This window comes from Protopterus annectens, chromosome 3.part0 (genome assembly GCF_019279795.1).
Source record: "Protopterus annectens isolate FY-2018-M chromosome 3.part0, PAN1.0, whole genome shotgun sequence".
Classification (NCBI taxonomy): domain Eukaryota; kingdom Metazoa; phylum Chordata; order Ceratodontiformes; family Protopteridae; genus Protopterus; species Protopterus annectens.
Window position 1 is genome coordinate 161291148 of NC_056731.1, and position 19081 is coordinate 161310228.

At 39.7% G+C, this 19081-nt stretch overlaps 1 protein-coding gene across 1 annotated transcript in view; it reads right to left on the reverse strand.

The window, feature by feature from the left end:
• LOC122796791 (dynein axonemal heavy chain 5-like) overlaps positions 1 to 19081 on the reverse strand; it is a 2204633-nt gene that overhangs the window by 232988 nt on the left and 1952564 nt on the right. The window contains exon 73 of the mRNA XM_044065521.1: positions 16961 to 17093. Coding sequence (XP_043921456.1) covers positions 16961 to 17093 — 133 coding nt within the window. The remainder of the gene's footprint in view (positions 1 to 16960; positions 17094 to 19081) is intronic.

Consider the following 19081-nt stretch of genomic DNA (forward strand, 5'->3'; position numbering starts at 1 on the left):
CCTAGTGGAAACAGTGGGACTGAGGTCCCCACCCATGGGCAGTCTCCACTGCACCTTCACAGCCCTGATTGTGGCTGTGCTGGGGCATGAGTTGCAGAGCCAGACTGATGCTCTAGTTGTGATACACAGCTCTCAAGCTGGTGTAGAAGATCACCAAGCTGCTGGTTGAGCTCTCTACGCACCATGACCCCGACCTGGCAATGGGTAACAGGTTCCTGTTCGCGCCCACTCCCCAGGGGTGGTTCCATCCGATAGTGGTGCAGGACCAATGGACAGGGAGGTCCCGGGTTGGGCCCCAGACATGCTGGTGCCCAGTGCCACAGCCAGCTGAGGTGGGACAGGTGGGTCTGCTGGGACCAGCCTTCCCAAATGTGCTATAATGTTTAGATTTCATCATCATATGTGGATTAGTAATAGTCAACACATTCTAGAGTTAGGTATAACAGCATGCATAGATATTCCCATTAACCCAGACACCAGATACGGAACAGTTGCATAGCAAACAAAACACATGCATATATGGGACCACAGTGGTAATAAGAGCAGCATGCAAGTACATTGATGGCACCATGCCACCAATGTTGGAATATTTCATTATAGCACATGCATGGAGGCAATTAATATATTTATCAAACAACTGGACATTATCAGAACATAGGTGTCATTACATACCAGTTGGGGTGGGTATGTTGATTATTGTTGGAGATATGGTGGGGGGGGAGAAAGATGTCAATTAACAACTAGTATATTCCTGTAGTCCACATTACTTTCCTAGTCAGTGCTGTTATCTGTACCTTACAAGTCTTACTACACTACCTTATAGCCTTAGTTTGGACAGTGATATGGCTGTCGTCATCATTACACATGAACTGGTTTTACCTGCAGTATACACCTCTCACCTGGTATACCTGTGGAGGGAATGTTTGTTAACACTAACTGTTTCTACACATACTCCCAGATTCCAGGTTGATGTTGTGCACATAGCTATCCAACGCTTTCTGCACAGACTCTGGCCATGTGTTGGCCACATGCAGGTGTGCTGGGACATATCTAGAATATTGCCCTCTTCAACCTTTAGTGACCTGACACACACATATACATGCTTTCCTACACAGTTATATTATGTAGGACAGTGCGGGTGACAGTGATCAGTGATACTTTATTATTCAGAGACTCTGCAACACTCACAATTCCCTACAATACCAGAGTGAACAGTACCAGTACAGGTTATTATTGTCTTTATTTTTCAGCATAGTGTTTGTATCCAACGTACCTGTGGGAGCAATGTTTGTTAGTACTACCTTACTGTTGCCACACAAACTTCCAGATTACACATTAGCATTATGCACATACATCTCACTTTGTTACTGTAAATACCCTGGTCACAGCTTGACAACATGTGGGTGTAGATAGGACATACTTGGGTTATTACTCTCATAACAGTTTTGGGGGTTGCTACATTGACAGGTTTGTTCTTATAGATGTTTGATAATCACTTGTATTCCCTGTTTGCTGGCTAAACATCTGGGACCATCCCACAGACTTACCAGTGGGACAGACAGCAGATATGGGCCCATATACTGGACATTCTGGCCTCATCTGTACTGTTGTGGGGTATGATTCTGTATGCAGCTTACATCCACTCCCAGGATTCAGACCATGACTGTGTCTGCTACAATTTAAACACTGTCCATCACAGTTGTGTCTGCTATGTAGATATCGATGCATATCTCCTATCTTCTTTCTGTCTTATTAATCCCCTGTGCTTTTGCATTCTGACCTTGTATTACAACACTCCTATACAGATTTCCTAGACAGTTATATGTTGTAGGACAGTGTTGGCTACAATAATGTGTAATACCTCATTATTTAGAGCAACTGCATTAGTCGCACTGCCATACAATACCAATGTAAACAGTACCAGTACTGGGTATCATTCTTGTATTTCTGGGCACAGTGTTGGTATTTGACAGACCTGTAGGAGAAATGTTTATTAGCACTACCTGAATGTTCCCAGACACAGTATCAGATTCCACATTACTATTATGCACATACATCTCACTCTGTTACTGTACACACTCTGATCACAGCTTGACAAGCTGGGGTGTAGATGGGACCTACGTGGCTTCTTAGTCTCATGAGGTATTGGGGAGTTGCTAGTGTGCCAGCTTTGTTCTCATAGATGTGTGTCAATCAGTTGTATTTCCTGTTTGCTGCCTATACCTCTGGGATCATCCCACTGATTCCCAAGGGGGACCGGTTGATAGGCAACAGATATGGGCCACTTTACTGGACATTCTGGACATATCTGTACAGTTGTGAGGTATGATTCTGTATGAAGAGTACTACCACTGGCAGGATTCGAACTATGGTTATATGTGCTAAAAAAACAACAATTCACATCTCATTTGCATGTACTATTTGGGTTTTGTTGTCTGCATTTTCCCTGTTTACTGTCTATGTGTCTCTCAGTTGTAATAAATGGCCTCTGGGGATTCCACCTGTCATATACAGGCATTCCTACACATTCAATTTATGGTGCACTATGTGGGTAACAGTGCTTAATACAACAGTACTATTACATGATTGTGAATCTACATTACCATATGACACCAGAGTATACACATGCAGTCCAGCAGTTAGACCTTTATTGTCAGGCTATTACACTTTTATTGACATACAAACAATATGTGATTCTTCCTGCCATATTTTCTAGTGTATGCAGTACTTGCCTTGAACAATACAGATTTTATACAGGTAATTAATTTACTACTACTTTTAGTTTTATTTCCTATGACAATAAATACATGAGTATTACTGACCTGCCTCACGTCGCAACCTCGCCAGGCGACTGACGTGGGCCTTCTGGTTAGCAGCCCACTCCATTGCAGCTGTGGGGGACATAAGAGGAATATTTAGCTTTACCTATCCATGATATACCTGAGCTGGCAATTATTACACACATAGTGGGGTGATACTTACACACAACTGGAACATCCCCTGTTGCTCTAGCCTCTTAGATCCACTCCTCCAAGAGGTCCCCATTACGCCGCTTCAGGTCGGCATAGTGATGGCTGCTCACCAGTTCGGGGTATGCCAGTGGCACTGGTGAGGTCACGGGCGAGATGGTCCCAGGCCTCCGCCTTGTATTGGGAGCCCTGGTACTGGCCCTGCAGCAGTCTCTGATCATGGTCTTTGACAAGGAGTCCTGCCATGACTTTGGAATCCTGAATGCACCAGCGCTGCACCCGAAAGCGCACACCTTCTCCCCTTACTGCTATTGTGCCTGCAAGGGGAAGCTACAACCAGTTATGAGATGTATTTTAACCTCTTGGTTTAAGTAGGGCCGATTTCCTGCATGTTTCCATGATTGGCCAGTTTTGAAAAGGCTAGGCTATGGGCAAACCTGCTTACCTAAGGTTGGCATTGTTTAAAGGGGTATAACACTGGACACATTGAGTTATCTGGCCTACACATTGCTTACACCTCCTAAGCTGGCCTGTGCAATGCTTAGCATTGCTTATATTTGACTTTGCATTATACTTCCTTTTTGGCATTGATTTATTATTCATTACATCTTATATGTATGCCTGGTATCCATAATTCATGTGTATGTACACTGTATGGGGTCCTTGTGTTTTATTGGGGACTTCAACACTCTATTACAATTACACCTGACTTCTGGCCTTACTGCTGTACTCCGGTTCATGTATTTATGTTATGTAGTTGGTTAAGGCACATATGTCTGTATACTGATTCCTTTCACAGGTTCAGTTTGGTTTTACTATGGTGAAGACCTGTTTGCTGATACCTCATTTTTCTGTACTTCTGTGTTGGCTTGGTGGTTAACTACTGTAACTATGGTGTACAAGGTCCTGGGTTTGAGACCTGCATGGCTGTTTATTGTGTTGCTGGGCAGAACATGAGCCATTGGATACAGAGTGATTAAGGCACTTTTGAGCAGTTGTAAGTGGGTTTACGCAGGTTTGCACGAGGGTAAGCAATGCTAACCTCCGGTTACATATGCTTACAGAGAGTTAGCTTGAAAATTGCTTAACCTGTGTGCGCATTGCTTACCCCCAAGCAAATGGGCTTAAACTCAGTTACTAGTGCTTAAATATGCTTACTACTGCTTATTGGTGCTTAAACCTGCTTATTAGTGCTTTATTCATTATGACACTGACACCTCACATGTACATTTACTGCAGTACTCCAGTTCATAAATATAGGTTATTTAGTGGGTTATGCAACATAAATATTAGTCATAACGTGCTTTGCCATGGAAAATGGAATGTGCTGCAGTGGGACTCAAACCGGGAATGCCTGCTTGTAAGGCGAATCCTCTGCCCACTACACTATTGCTATGCTGCATCATTTGCATATATTTTCCTTGTTATCCTCTTCAGCCATTTAAGATGCATTAACCATAGCTAAGCAATGGGCACACCCGTGCACCTATGGTTAACTTTAATCGGATTTTAAAATAAAAAAATAAAGGGTTTGTTCATTTTATTGGTGATTACTTGCTGTTGTACACAAGGGGGAATGTTGGTGGGGATATGTGGACACCTATGAGCGGTCTCACTCATTTCTTACCCCTTTCTGCTGTTTTGCAGGGGTGTGTATATTCTGAGAGCTCCATGTAAAATTAGGAGCTCAGGCAGCGTGCCTCATTACTATGCATGGCACGCTGCCATCCTGCTCCTAAACAGCTGCCTCCGTGCAGGACTAAGCTAGTCCTGCATGGAATAATAGTAAATCCGGGGGACTGTTCTTAAAATCCTGGATGACTGGATTAGTTCTGGAAAGCTTATAGGGTAAAACAGTTTCATAATTCTACAATATCTATGGCCCTGAGTTTCTATAGCTTATTTAACAGGGAGTACAATAGCAGATTAGGTGGGCCAAGCAGTCTTACCTGCCACCAGAATCAGTACATCTGAGTTTTCTGTAAAAAAAATGATTGTTTGAATCAGAAGACACCCATTATTTATTTATTTACAGGGGAAGAGAAGTTATCTCATTGGACCATTTACAGACCCAGGCAAGGAGCATGCAGTCACAGGAAAAGAATAACATTTGAAATTTCTAGAGGTAGTCTTAACATAAGTAGTATACATGTTCATACCAAAACAATTATATAAACCACAGATGTGCTTATCTACATCTCACAATTTAAAAAATGGGGTGAGTTGTAGGGAAGTCACGGGGTAGGGAGGGGAATAAATGGGGGAGGTGTAGAGAGAGCAAGATTACAAAGAAAAGGAGACATAATAAAGCATGAGGATTGACACAGAAAGTTTTAAGTAGGGCATGTTTTGTTATGGGGGAGGTCGTATAATTAAGAAGCACTGGAAATAATGGACCCAAGTTGCTGAAGGTTTTGATGAATAAAAAGATATCCAGTAAGGAAGAGAAAGTTTTTTCAGTTCTGGAAGTTTATAAAGAAGAGAGTCTAGGAGTAGGTCTCTTCTTTGATGTACTAGCAGACATTTGGCAGTAACCAAAAATGAACAATGAAGGTTTCCATTTGGCACAAGTGTTATGAATCAGAACTTCTATTTCATGTTTCCTGTAGCCTGTAGGCAGAATAGCTTTTTTCAAAGACAGGTGTAAGTAGGGATAATCATATTCTATGTGTGGTAAAAGTATTCCTTTTCTAATAGCAGTTATTTTTTTCTTTTGGGAAGTGGGGCAGTTTAATTTTCTGGACTAGAAAGGAGCTTTGATGATTTTGGCTTTTGTCTGGTTTAAGACATGAAAATACAATTTCCTGTCAAGCTAGAAGCCCTGGACGCCTGAAGGCTGTGGACTTATGCTGTTAAAAGTAAATCCAGCTACCGATTCAAGAAGGACTATTGTTAATGGAAGACAATGATGTACACAAACCCTGCTTAAAAAAAACAAACAAAAAAAACTGTTTCAACAAACGCACACAAAATAAAACAACAAAAGTGAAACCGATATGCTGTACCTGAATTAACAGTTCCTAAGATCATATAAGATGGTGTGGTCTAATAGTGTTTTAATGAAATGTATATCAGTTTGGTTTTATTTTAATAGTTCTGTATTTGCTTTTGACAAGCTGTTTTTATTTTTTTAGTATATGTCTACAAACTGAATTGAGAAGAGGATCAGAGTTTTGATTCTACTACAGCACAAACCTTTAAGCCAAAAGGTGTGAGCATCCACATAGTCCATGTCTTGTGATCACTTTTTGAAAACTCAGAATTCTGGGACTATACCTCTTTGAGAACAGTGTAACATGGAAGCTAACAAAAAAGTCCATAGCTAATAAAGACAATGCACAGTTTTCTTAAAAGCATGGCCTTCTATACTAAAGGAGGAATGTTGCCTAATATACGGTACTGGAAATTATCTTACAAGCAAAAGTAAAGCAGCATGTATTATATTCAGCAGTGTGTTCCTCAAAACAGTAGTGGAAACATCAGCAAACACAGTAGGATCAAATGTGAGCTTGAAAATGAAAAGAATGTTCACCTGTTGTTTCAAAGATTCTCAAGAAAGCTCTGTGTTAGTCCCTTGTCATGCAAGATGAGCTGTGTTAGTCAGCTGTTTGTTACAAACATTCAGTCTTGCCATTTTTGGTAGATTTCAAAGGGAAGGATATATAACTGTGTGATACTTCAGCTGAGAAAAGCTCCTTAACTGAGGAGCAACACACGTATAAATACACAGATAGACACACACACACACACACACACACACACACACACACACACAAACACACACACACACACACACACACCATGGCAGCATTAATATTTTAGATTCTATATATATTAAATAAGGGATCCACTTAGAATTTCATAATGGACAATGTATGTAAACACCACAAGCCTGTTTTGTTTTGTGCAAAACCTTCAAAGGCTGATTGGCTGGCAGGGACATTGTGATTTTAAAGTCAGATCATTAAGGGACAGAATTGCAGCAAGGATCAAAACTACATAAGCACTGCTACTAAGACTGATGAAGAAACAGTGTGAAAAGTAATTGTAAGCTGACCTTCAGCAGAGCAGAAAAGAATAGAAAGCAACAATATGTTGTTAAAAGTAAGTGAAATATGTGTATAAAATGTCAGGTATGTACTACTGGGAGGAACTGTAGTGCACGTCAGGCAGGAGAGTGGAAAGGCACATAAAACAGGTAGCATGTAGATGGGAGAAAAAAACAGAAATCAGGAACAGTTTTTGTCCAAGAGTGAGTAAGTTTGTGAATGTAGTTGTAGTTCTCTGTTGCTGCATACAGTATGCTTTCCTCTTTTCTTGCATCTCTCATGCTCTCTCAGACATCATGGACTCACTCTACGCTTTTTCATGTTTTTCTTCTTTATTGTTTGTTGACTTATAATGGAGTTCTTCTTCACAGTTTTTTCTTCAATGGACCATTTAAGATACATGCCCACATATACATACCCACATGCACTCATATCTATATCTACCTCTCTATCTGTATATCTATGCATATCTATATCTATTAGATAGATATTGACATATAGGGTAGCTATAGATATATAGACATATAGATATAGATATATAGACATACACACACACACACACACACACACACACACACACACACACACACACACACACACACAGATAGATATGAGTGTTACTTAGGTGCTGAAGAAGGAAATTCATCAAACAGAAAAAAAGCTTATCATACATTATTGGCTTTGTTTTTGGGCAAGATCACAGAACAGTGGGGAGTGGGGAATTTGCCTTTTCCCCATGGTAGTGCAATCTTGGAGTTAGTAGATAAAATTACCAGGGGGTGTGTGGTGCAGATTATTACAGAATCAGTCTCAGGTAGTACCAAATAAATTAAAACGCCAAAGTCCCAGAAGTGGTCAGCAGCCAAAAAAACAAATCCAAAAAAGTAAAAAGTGTGGATGTTAAAATCACACAAAATTTTATTAGAAAATATCCGACAATTAGTGCAGATTATTATTTATGTTTAAACCAGTTTTGCATTTGTATTATACAAAACATCCTATACATATACACACAGACATATATATATATATATATATATATATAGCTAGATATAGATGTAGATAGATAGATGTACATGTATAGGTGATGTAGTACATTTCTTTGACCTGTTTTTCCATCGCTGAGTCAAAAAGCCAATACAACTGATCGAAAATCAGCTTTTGGCACCTTACTGGCTTTTTTATAAAGAGATTGCATAAAGTGGGGATCAGGGTATCTATTTCTTTGCTATAGTTCTGTCTTAAAGTTGATATATATAATTAGAAGGGAGTTATAGGAGCAAAAAATGTTTTTGTCTTTTTTTCAGTCCTTTGTGGAGCAATATTTTTGGTTTTCAAGCATTAGGAATCAATTATTTGTTGATCAACAGTTGGTAGGTTCAATAATAGACTAGGCTTCCACCTATCTAATTATTATTATTATTATTAATTATTATTATTATTATTATTTTTCCTTTACAGTCTTTTTGAATGCCCCATGCAACACACACACACACACACACACACACACACACACACACACACACACACACACACACACACACACACACACACACACACATATGATTTTGTGCTTATTCATGGAACTGATGTTCTGATGTACAAAGGAATGGTGCTTCATGTGGAGAAAGCTTTTCCACTGAAATTTAGCTTGTGTTTTATTGTGGAAGTATAAGCAACTAGAAAAGAGCTCTGGGATTGTTTATAAAGACAAAATTCAGGCTAAAGTTTGCCAGACTATCTTACAAAGTTCATAAATTACAGAGCAGATTAGGAAAAAAAAGAGTATTCAAAACTGTGATGGAGGCTAAGGCTGAATTAAAAAAAGAATGCTGGTACTCAGAGTTTGGTTGTTAGCTCACCGGCAGTGGTATGTTCATTATCAGTATCATTGTAAAATACATAATTTAGACTGTACTCAATACTGTCTACTCTGACTTCTACGTGTCTTAAAGATTCTGTCTCCTCCATTCCTGTATTCCCTTTCACACATTCCCCACTTGTCAAATGCACACTCAAATGCCTCTATGGAATCCTTATCCACCACTTATTTTGGTAGTCCATTCAAGAGGTCTACAGGAGTGGCAAAGTGGCACAGCAGAGAGCATTGCTGCTTCACAGCAAGACGTTCACCAGTTTGATTCCTGGTTGGGGTGCCTTCTATGTGGAGTCTCCATGTCCTTCCCATATTTGTGTGGGTTTTATCCAATGTTCAAGGTTCCTCCCATACTCCAAAGACATGCAATGCAGCAGGTGGACTGGACCTTCTCAAGTGGCTGTAGGTGTGAGTGTGGGTGTTAATATGTATGTATGTGTGGGTATGGAAGAACAACTGAGGCAGGGGTAGCCACCTGCTGGTGTGAACCTTGGCTCTAAATGATTGTTACCGTTGAAGTGACACCCTGACCTCATGTGATAAATGGAAAAAAAGGGTTGCGGATAGATGGATCCAAATGGTCTACAACCCACTCTGTGAAGAAGCACTTTCATGAGGATAAGGAATAGTCGGTGCCTACAATGTTCTGTTGTGTTCCCTCCCTCTTGTCTTTCTATTCAAGATGATCTCTGGTATTATTCTTTTCACTCCATCCTCTACACCTGCCTGGTATCTTCTCTTTAATCACCATCCAACAGCCTTATATCCCACTCTTTGTATGGTCTTGAAAAATGCACAAACTATTCCATATGTCGCTTGACCAGGCCATGGTATATAGGAATATTTTTTCAAGACTATCCCAGAGAATACTCCCCACCATTCTGTTTCCTGCTGCCAGTACCTTCTCATTTTGTTCCATGCAGTCCATTCCTGGTGTGCTAAACTCTTCCAGATCATTTTATTGCTCTGCTGCCATCAGCTCCACTCCAGATGACACCTTACACAAGATTTGTTGTAGCCTAGGCACAGTACTTTGTGTCTGTCTGTAATGAACTTCACTTCAACCTTTAGGTCCACTTTGTCACCTTTTCCAAACCCTTCCTTACAGTCCTTTCCTCATTCTCCATTGCTGCCCTAAACTTTATGTCATCAGATAGCAGAGTGATTCTGTTCGAATTGCCCTCGTAGCTGTCTGAAATGGCCACACCAAAGAGAATTGGACCCAAGACTGACCCCTGCTGTATCCACCTAGTCATTTTCCTTACTCCTGATATTGTCCCCTCATCTGAGTTCTACCATTGACTGATGCAGCAGTTCAGTTCCATAACCTTGGCCTAGTTGAAAACTCACCAGTTTTGCTACTAGCCTTCAATGTAGGACTGAGTAAAAGGCCTTGCTGAAATCCAAGTATATCACATCTAATGGTACTCCCCTTGTAAGTTTTCCTTTAACCCAATCATAAAACTGCATAAAGTTTGACAGACAGCTTCTTCTGGCCATGAAAACATGCTGATTGCTGCTCGGCGGACTGATGTCCTTCAGGAAAGCAAACTGCCTTTTACTTGGGATCATCATCATTGCTTCTCATGCTTTTTCTGTTAATAGAACTATAGTTCCCTGGCATATTTTCAATTTTCCCATGCACAAGGGCACCATAGTTGTTGCTTATATGGCATAGGTACATCTGTAGTGGTTAGTGATCTGTTGAACACCTCAGCCAGGGGAATTGTCAGCAAATTGTCCAAATTCTTGAGGACCCTGTGAAGGACATCTGGTCTATGCCTTTTATCTCCCTTAGAGAATCTAGTTCCCTTTCAACCTCATTGTACCTACCCTACAGGAGTTGCACCCTAACCTTACTTTCCTTTGGAATGACTGACAGGAACTATTCATTTATTACTTTTGTTCTTCCCTTTCTAGTATAATCTCCCCTTCTTTGGTCAGCCTGACCAAGTCTAATCATAGGTTCATAGGTAGGTATTAGGCTATCCGCCCAAGGGCCTACGTAAGCATAGCCAGCAAGGTTCCATAGCTTACGCCACCCAAGAAAGTTATTTTCCTCTGCCACTCCTACTTTCTGCTATGTACCTAAAGAAGGCTTTGCTTTTCCACTTGACCCCTTCTGAACAGAATCCACAGCCTTCTGAACTTCCAGCACCAAAGCCAAGTGTGCAACCTCTTGAGCCACTGACACTGTTCCCTGAAGAAATGGGCATGGATCATACAGATCTGCTCTTATGGTAAACATATAACTCTTGTATCTAGAATGATCCAGTCTATCTTCTTCCACTGCAGGGCCACAATGATCTGAGGTGCGCTTTCATGATGATGACAAGTGGACAGAAGACTATCACCAACAAAAGAAGGGGAGTTGGAATGGTTGCCACTCATCAACTGTAACTTAAATGGGAGTTAGGGAAAATATATACATTTGAAAGAAAAAAGTTAAAATATTGAATATTGAAAATATCTGACCTTGTTCTATAAACAGATAGCCATAAATGAAGACTCAAACTGAAAGTTGATGAAACACAAAGAACATAATCTAATACTGAAAAAACATATATAAAGTAGTCTGGGTCCATTTTCTTGTTGTTAACTCACAACAAGCAACAAGAGAGATATGGCGAGGCAGTAAGGAGTTCTGAGCACTGTGGGTAAAGGGGAGGAGTTAAAGTCTGGGAAAGTTTCTCTTGCTTAGATGCCTCAGCCCTACAGTCTTAGTCCCGCTAGTTGATACAGATGGATTGGATCATGTCAGATCAATTTTTCTTAAAGAACAGATCAATGTTTTCCATTCCTTTTAATGGTAAATAGTTATTTATTAAATTGTGTATTAAATAGTGTAGAAAGTAAGTCCCCAATATTATTATGAATATGCAGTCTAAAGAGTGGTTCTTGACTAAAGTCATGAGATGATTTTTAACTTTTTTATGGTGCTGGGTAATTTTATCACTTAACTTTATTATGACAGTCTGAGTTATGTTAGGATATGTTAATTTTATAGTTTGCCCAAGTTTTCAAGATAGTTTCATTTTATTTAACGCTTATTTTTACCATGTGACTGTTCTGCTGGTAGTACCATTTTTAGATTGCCTGGTTATGGTCTGTTTTTTTAACTGTATAATATTTAGTTACTATTTTTTTAACTTATTTTATTTGTTGTTAAAAGAGTGTCAAACTTCAGTATTAGGAATTTGATTTAAGTAGTGAAGTTGTATTTTTGGGGAGTTACTGTTCAGATAATTTTATTGTTATTATTATTATTATTATTATTATTTGTTTAACTGGGCCTGAAATGTGGTGTAATTAAGACATTATCAGTATACAATGTTATGTCAAATAGCCCAATGAACAGCAATGGAGGGGGCTATTCAGAGACACAGCTAGCATGATCGCACTACAAAAAATAGCTCAGCATTTATGATATGCACACGAATGCATAATGGCATGAATTTGAGCATCATCATGCTAAGGAAGCTCATTAGATATGCAAATGGCAAACTGAAACATGATGGAGCAAATCAGACATATACATTCAGTGTTCAGATGCACAGTGCTTATCTATTCTGTTATGGGGGACTTTCAGTAACTGACAAGGGGAGACATTAAGAGTTTCACAATTGTTGACCTTGTGGATCCTACATGAATTTCTTGATATGATTCTGTAGCATATAAAGGAGCATTTACAGTTTCTGTAGACTGCAGAGGAGAGAGCCACCATAATGTGGACACATTAAAACACAGTCCATTTCCCTAAGGTTCTGGGTGCATAATGGATTGAGGATTGGCATAGGGTCTGGGGAATGGCATAATGGTTAAGATGTGTACTTTACAGACACAGGGTTTCTTCTGGGTTTGATTCTCACCTTTGAGAGAAGGTGGCTAGGCATGCAATGTCCCAGAAGGGCAGTCTAGTGTTTATCTGTGAAACTATGAACCTATGAACATATTGATTGCAGCCGCAATGTCATCAAGGCCTGAACTGATTGACATGGTGGCCAGTACATAAACTGGGAAAGGCTTCCACTCCATTAACTGTCAGCTGGTGTGCAATACATAGGATATTATATACAATGTGTCTGTGTATCATCTAGGCAGTGCCCATGATTCCCACATCTGGCACATATGTGAGTCATTACCAACTTTTCACATGAGGTAACTTCCCACAAGGTTAACTAGTTGGTAGGTGCACACATTGCCAGTTACATAAACCAGTATATGTGATTCCTAATGAATAAGCAGCATGCTACATATAACAATGTCCACTGTTTTGTGTTATCAGGGATATGGTTAGGAATGGTGGACAATGACCCCCATCTGAACCCTCCCTCAGAACATTGTTGAAATGGCATGCAACACCACACATTCACGAACACATACATTTTTGAACACATATTCAGATTCTTGAAAGCACACTTCCTTTGCTTGGCTGTATATGCTGGCATACTGTACTCAGTTATTTTTGGTGTGTGTAATGTTACACAACAAAGTAGTGTAGAAGCAGCTGTAACTTGAGAACAGACCAGAGGATCAGAAGGTTTGAAATATCGAACCTTGTCAATGAAGATCGTCGTACAGTGCGGAATGGCAGCTTTACCATTCTCTTCACTGTAATGCTATCTCAGAGTTGGTATATTTAAATAGCAGGGGGTGTGGGGGGGGCGATGATTTGAAATTTTGAGCTTTAGTAGTGAAACTGGAACATAACAGTACTGCCTGACAGACCTAGAGTGGAAGTGAAGGAGGAGTTGGCACAAAGTCTTTGGAGGAAGAGGCTGCAATGGCATCCCTTACAATGCAGAGATGGCACAATATGTTTTCAAGCTGACAAAGAGGCAGAGTCTGGTCCATAAGTATGGGCTATATCAAGGACAACATGAAATAAAACAGAAGCATGCATTAATATACTCAAGACTATTCATTACAGTACACTCACTAACCATTCTGCATCAGACATTACCTTACTTACATAGACCAGATGAGTGGTCAGGGCAGAGCTGAAGTGGAGCTTAGTGACAGGTAACAGAAATGGTATCAGAAGTGTGAGGGTCAAGGGAGGTGAATGCAGATTCCTATTCCCTGACCATTGTGCCAACCAAAGATTCCTAGTAGTAGTAGCAACTCAGGCAGGTAGCAGGCTAGGGAGAATCAGGGATTACATTTTCCAGTGTAAAGATAGAGCTTCCATGAATGGAATTTTGGCCAGGTGTACCATGTAACACTCTAGTACTGAAGCTGGATGCATTCTGTGTGGGCTTTGGCCTAGTACTTCATGACAATGTACAAGAATCATAATGTGGCTTTCCATGTTGGAAGCCAATAAGCAGATGGTGTCCACAACCCTGAGGATGGCCAATGATAGATCTAGCATTTAGATGGCCATCAGGGAATATGTACAGTGTGGAGCTGGGTGAACTGGAATGATTGGCCTGGTAAGCTTCCTAATGCAGGAGCCAGATGAGTATTGCCAGCTATGACCACGAGACTGACCTTTCCTAAGTATGTTAGCTACCACACCCAGGGATAACAGTGATGCAGTCTCCAGAACAATGAGTGCATAAGCCTGGATTGTAACTATCCTCCATGCATCGACACCCCTGCATGGCCATGGCAGGTATGGCTTGCAGAGGTACAATACAGACCATTGGCAGGATGCCTAATGGATTCACCAAATGATGTCATATGGAATACCAGTTACCTCAACAAATGTGTTTTCCTCAGGTGCATATATGATATGTTACTCTGTATGCACTGCAGGTCATCCCACAGACCAAGCAGCAGCTGTGTATCCTCATGGCGATCATGTGGTTCACTCTCTCTACCATGGTGTGTGTAACAGTTATCTGTGCATGGAGCACTAACCTGCATATCAACTGACTGGTGTCAAATGGGGTACTAGGGTCAGGGAAAGACCTGGGTCATGGCAGTGATGGCCACCAACATGTCTGCCTCTTTTAGTGTGTTTGGGAACATTAGAAGCACTAGGCCAGAGGATGCTGTATGTGGTGGTGACTCTTCTTAGCCTGAGTACAGCTCACACTGACAGGGTTGCAGCTCTAAACAGAGGCCATTCCAGGGGATTCTTCTGACATGCCCTACAGTGTTAACGTTGCTCACAGTGCCACTGTGTCATTTGACTGGACCACGTGTACAATGCCATCATCATCTTTAGCCACAGGTTACCTGCTGATTTCTACTTGTGCTGGACACTTCATCAGATGAACCTTTAAAAGCATAAAGATAACATATGAGCAGCAGTGCTGGAACAGGTGTCTCATTCCCCAGCTTAAGGCAACTGAGTGTACAAGCTTCTTAATGAATAGCACATAGGCACAAACTTACCTTATAGTGCATGAAGTTGCATCTGTAGCTTCAGTATATCTGTAGAACAAATATGCACTGATGCGCAATTGAAAGTGTTAGTGTACAACTTGAATTATACATGCTATAACTAATTCTGTGTATCTCCTGAGGACATGGGCAGGCATCACCAGCTCAGCTCTCCCATCCAAGCCACCCCCTTGCCTTAGGGTTCACATACTTGACTCAGACAGAAATACAAGGAGCTGTTCCATTTCTATAAGCTCTTCTGTGTTGTTGACCTGTCCTTGGCAATGCCGTGTGCCATGGTCTTGGTATACAGTGTCATATTGTTGATCCTGTGATGCTGCTGTACTGCTGTGCTATTATGCCTGCAAACAGCAGAGATGTGCTGTACAGCTGCCTGCCACAGCTGACATCAAAAAAGCCTCATTTTATCTTTTATTAGGATGGCTGTGTAGAGCTTGCAGTAACACCTCCATCTCCTGGGTGGTGCATTTTTCTAGTCATTGTCATTCTCTTAGGCCCATGAAAAGACATGTATATCTATGAGTTACATACTGTTCGGTGTGTGTGTATGAATATCCTAGCCTGACTCCTATGTCTCAGCCATACTTCACAACCTCTTAGAGAAAGAAATCTGGACAAAGCCTAAAGTAATAGGGCAAAGGGACAGATTTTAAATATTACTCTTATAAACTTAGAAAGTTGTTAGAATAACAGGATTTCTGTTAGCATGCATTTTCTGAAGGATATAAAGCCTGAAATAAATCCATCCATCCACGACCCCTTCTTTTTCCTATTTCTGCCCATGGGGTTGGGGTGTCACTTTAACAGTGACTATCATCTAGAGCCAATGTGTACACTGCTGGATAGCTAGCCCTGCCGTGGATAAAGACTGAAACTCAAATGTATGTCATTATTGAATGACTGCAGTATTCAGTGATTTGCCAGAAAACTACAAATTTTATAACGAACAGACTCACACCCCTGTACACACGTACACACACACGCACACACACACACACACACACACACACACACACACACACACACACACACACACACACACACACACACACACATCTCCTTCACCCTTGATACTCCTATATACTAACTCTATGACCATTGTACCTCAAATTAAGGGGGATTCTCTGGTATGCAAAACCACTGTCTTGCTGAACTACGTCATCCATTAATGTCACTTCTGAAATGATTGTCAGTCAGCATACTGAAGATGTGCCCTGTTCCCACATTATATATGCATATGATTTAGGAACAGCGAGCTTCTGTTCTGAGTGATATTAGCATCATGGTGTTGTTTACTGCTAGAGTTACCCGATTTGGTACTCATAGGCAGACAAAGATGTCTTATACCTAGTCACTCACAATGTGCATGAAAATTCCTTATTACTATTACATTACTGTCAACCTATTTACTAACGATGTTCAATGTTCAAACCATAGAAAGTGTTTGTTGGCAGCAAAGAATTCCAAACTTTGTGAAATGTGCACAATTAAAGAAGGAAAACAACAGTAACAAAAAAAAAACAAATGAAAAACGTGATGTTATTTGCAGATTTGCTGAGACGTTTGCCTAAGGTGTCCTGTGATTTCATTACTTACCAAATGAAGAATTTCCTAAGGAGCATTTATTTAACACATGCAATTACAGTCATTGAAAGCATGCAGGCAATGCCCTTCTCAGTAGACAAGGGAAAAACATTAGAACTTTCTCTTACCATCTATTGCTAGCTTCAGATCTGTTAGGGTACTTCGAACTCTTGTGATTACACGTTGCATGCGGTCAATCTCCTGACGTAAAAATATGTTCATTGGTTGAATTGCACCCATCTTCTGAAGTCTAGCTTTTACCTATGTATATTATAACAGTTTAATAATACAGGGTTACTCTTTAATATGTGTTCATATAAGACATCTTTAAATTGCTGAATATGTTTTTACTGCACTGTAAATAAACAACTCATAATACTAAATATTTTTGCTCAGACCAATAGAATATTCTTTTCTGATAATTAAAGGCCATCAAAGTAGCTGTAGATATTAATGACTTGCAGTAAATGTAAAATGAATGTTTGAGTACTTTACAATAAATATATGTAAGATGACATTGTCGAATACAATTATTTTAATTGTCTCCTACATTGTTACACGTGGCTTATTGTGCTGCAGCCCTCTGTAGTACATACCACGCTTTACTACATCATTTACTTGTCTGCCTTGTTCCACATAAGGCATGCATAATATGACTTCAAAAAGTATGGAGACAGCTTCCTTCATTTCTGCATTTCAGTAAGGCAGAAACATTATATTTACTTTAAGTTTTGCTAGAAGGTAGTACATGCATATATGTATTTGATACTAGAATGTATACATTTAACATAATTTGGTCAGCTGAATTTTAGTTGAATGTACATATCTGTTAATATGTATGCTTTGTTTTACTTGATCTGAATTTGTGGATGTAGAAAGGCAGATATTGCATTTTTACATTTTTATATAAACCTGTAAATTTAGGCAAGCTGTAGTTGTGAAGTCAGTGCAAGGACATCTTAGCTGAAATATCTGGGTTTTAACTGCAAGCACACTGTTCAGAATGAAGGAATGCAATGGAATAAAATTCATTCTTGGAGTACGGAACATAGAATTCCACCTTATGAATTTTACATAGAGTATAACTGTTTCATGCCTACAGATGAAGGAACCCTGAGTTTTATACAGCTTTTCTGATGTATTAGGACAGATCCAAGCAGTTTTTTTTTTCAAGAATGATATAATCTTGTTAGGCCATTATAAAATACAGAGGGTAAGCAAGCTCACATCAAAGCCTCTATGAACAACTACAATCAGCAACCTGAAGCATACTTTGGAGCTGCTTACTACTATAACGGAAACTAATTAGGTTATGACGATTTTCTACAATTGTTGATCTATCTCTGTTTTGACTTTAATTTTACTCCTTCTGCTTATGTAATGTCTGCAATAGTGAGATCGTCATTTTTTACCCATTGCAATTGTTTCATATGACTATGTCCACTGTGTTATTCTCTACTCATACTTATAATATTTGTATATTCTCACAGTTAATTGAAGTCTAATTGCTCTTTGAGCTCATGTCATGGCTGAAAAGGCTTGGTAGACCAACCCGCTTCCCTGGTCAGCAAACAGAAATAAATAAATAAGGATATAAATAAATAATCTAAATACTAATTATTAAATTAATGCAGGTTTCTTATCCTCTAAAATTCAGAAGAACCTGTCACACAATAGGTAACCAATCATGTATTTAGCTTGTCTTGTAGTTTTCTTGAACTGTTTTTTAAAAGCAGCATTTTAAAATGTTATACTTATTAAAGTATACTCATTCTGAGTGGATTATTCATGGATAGATATAAGTCTAAATGGCTAGTCATTAATGTTAGACAAATTGGTACTTACATATTATCGCAACCAGATTGGAAACAAGCAGATAATACGTAAATAGCGATTTCTCCACTTTCTAAAAAGTTTGTAAATGCTGTCCCTAATTTGGGGTCAATTTTGTCAATCCTCCCAAATGTTAATCATTATTTGGAAACAGCAGAGCACAAGGGAGGAATGAGTTTAGAATGAGCCGCTGTTGTTTCTGAGTCTCCGTATTTACCGTCCTTTTTTTTCCTGTGTCTCCAGGGGCATGAATGTGCGTGGCCACAGTGAAACCTGTCAAGTGTCCAGAAGTATAGGTATTATTAAAGCAGACAAGAACATAATATTTCATGTGTAAATGGACACTGCATTTTTAACTGGAAGACTGTTTCCGTTATTACTGCACCTGTCATCTTAAGGTAAAACGATTGCCTTCA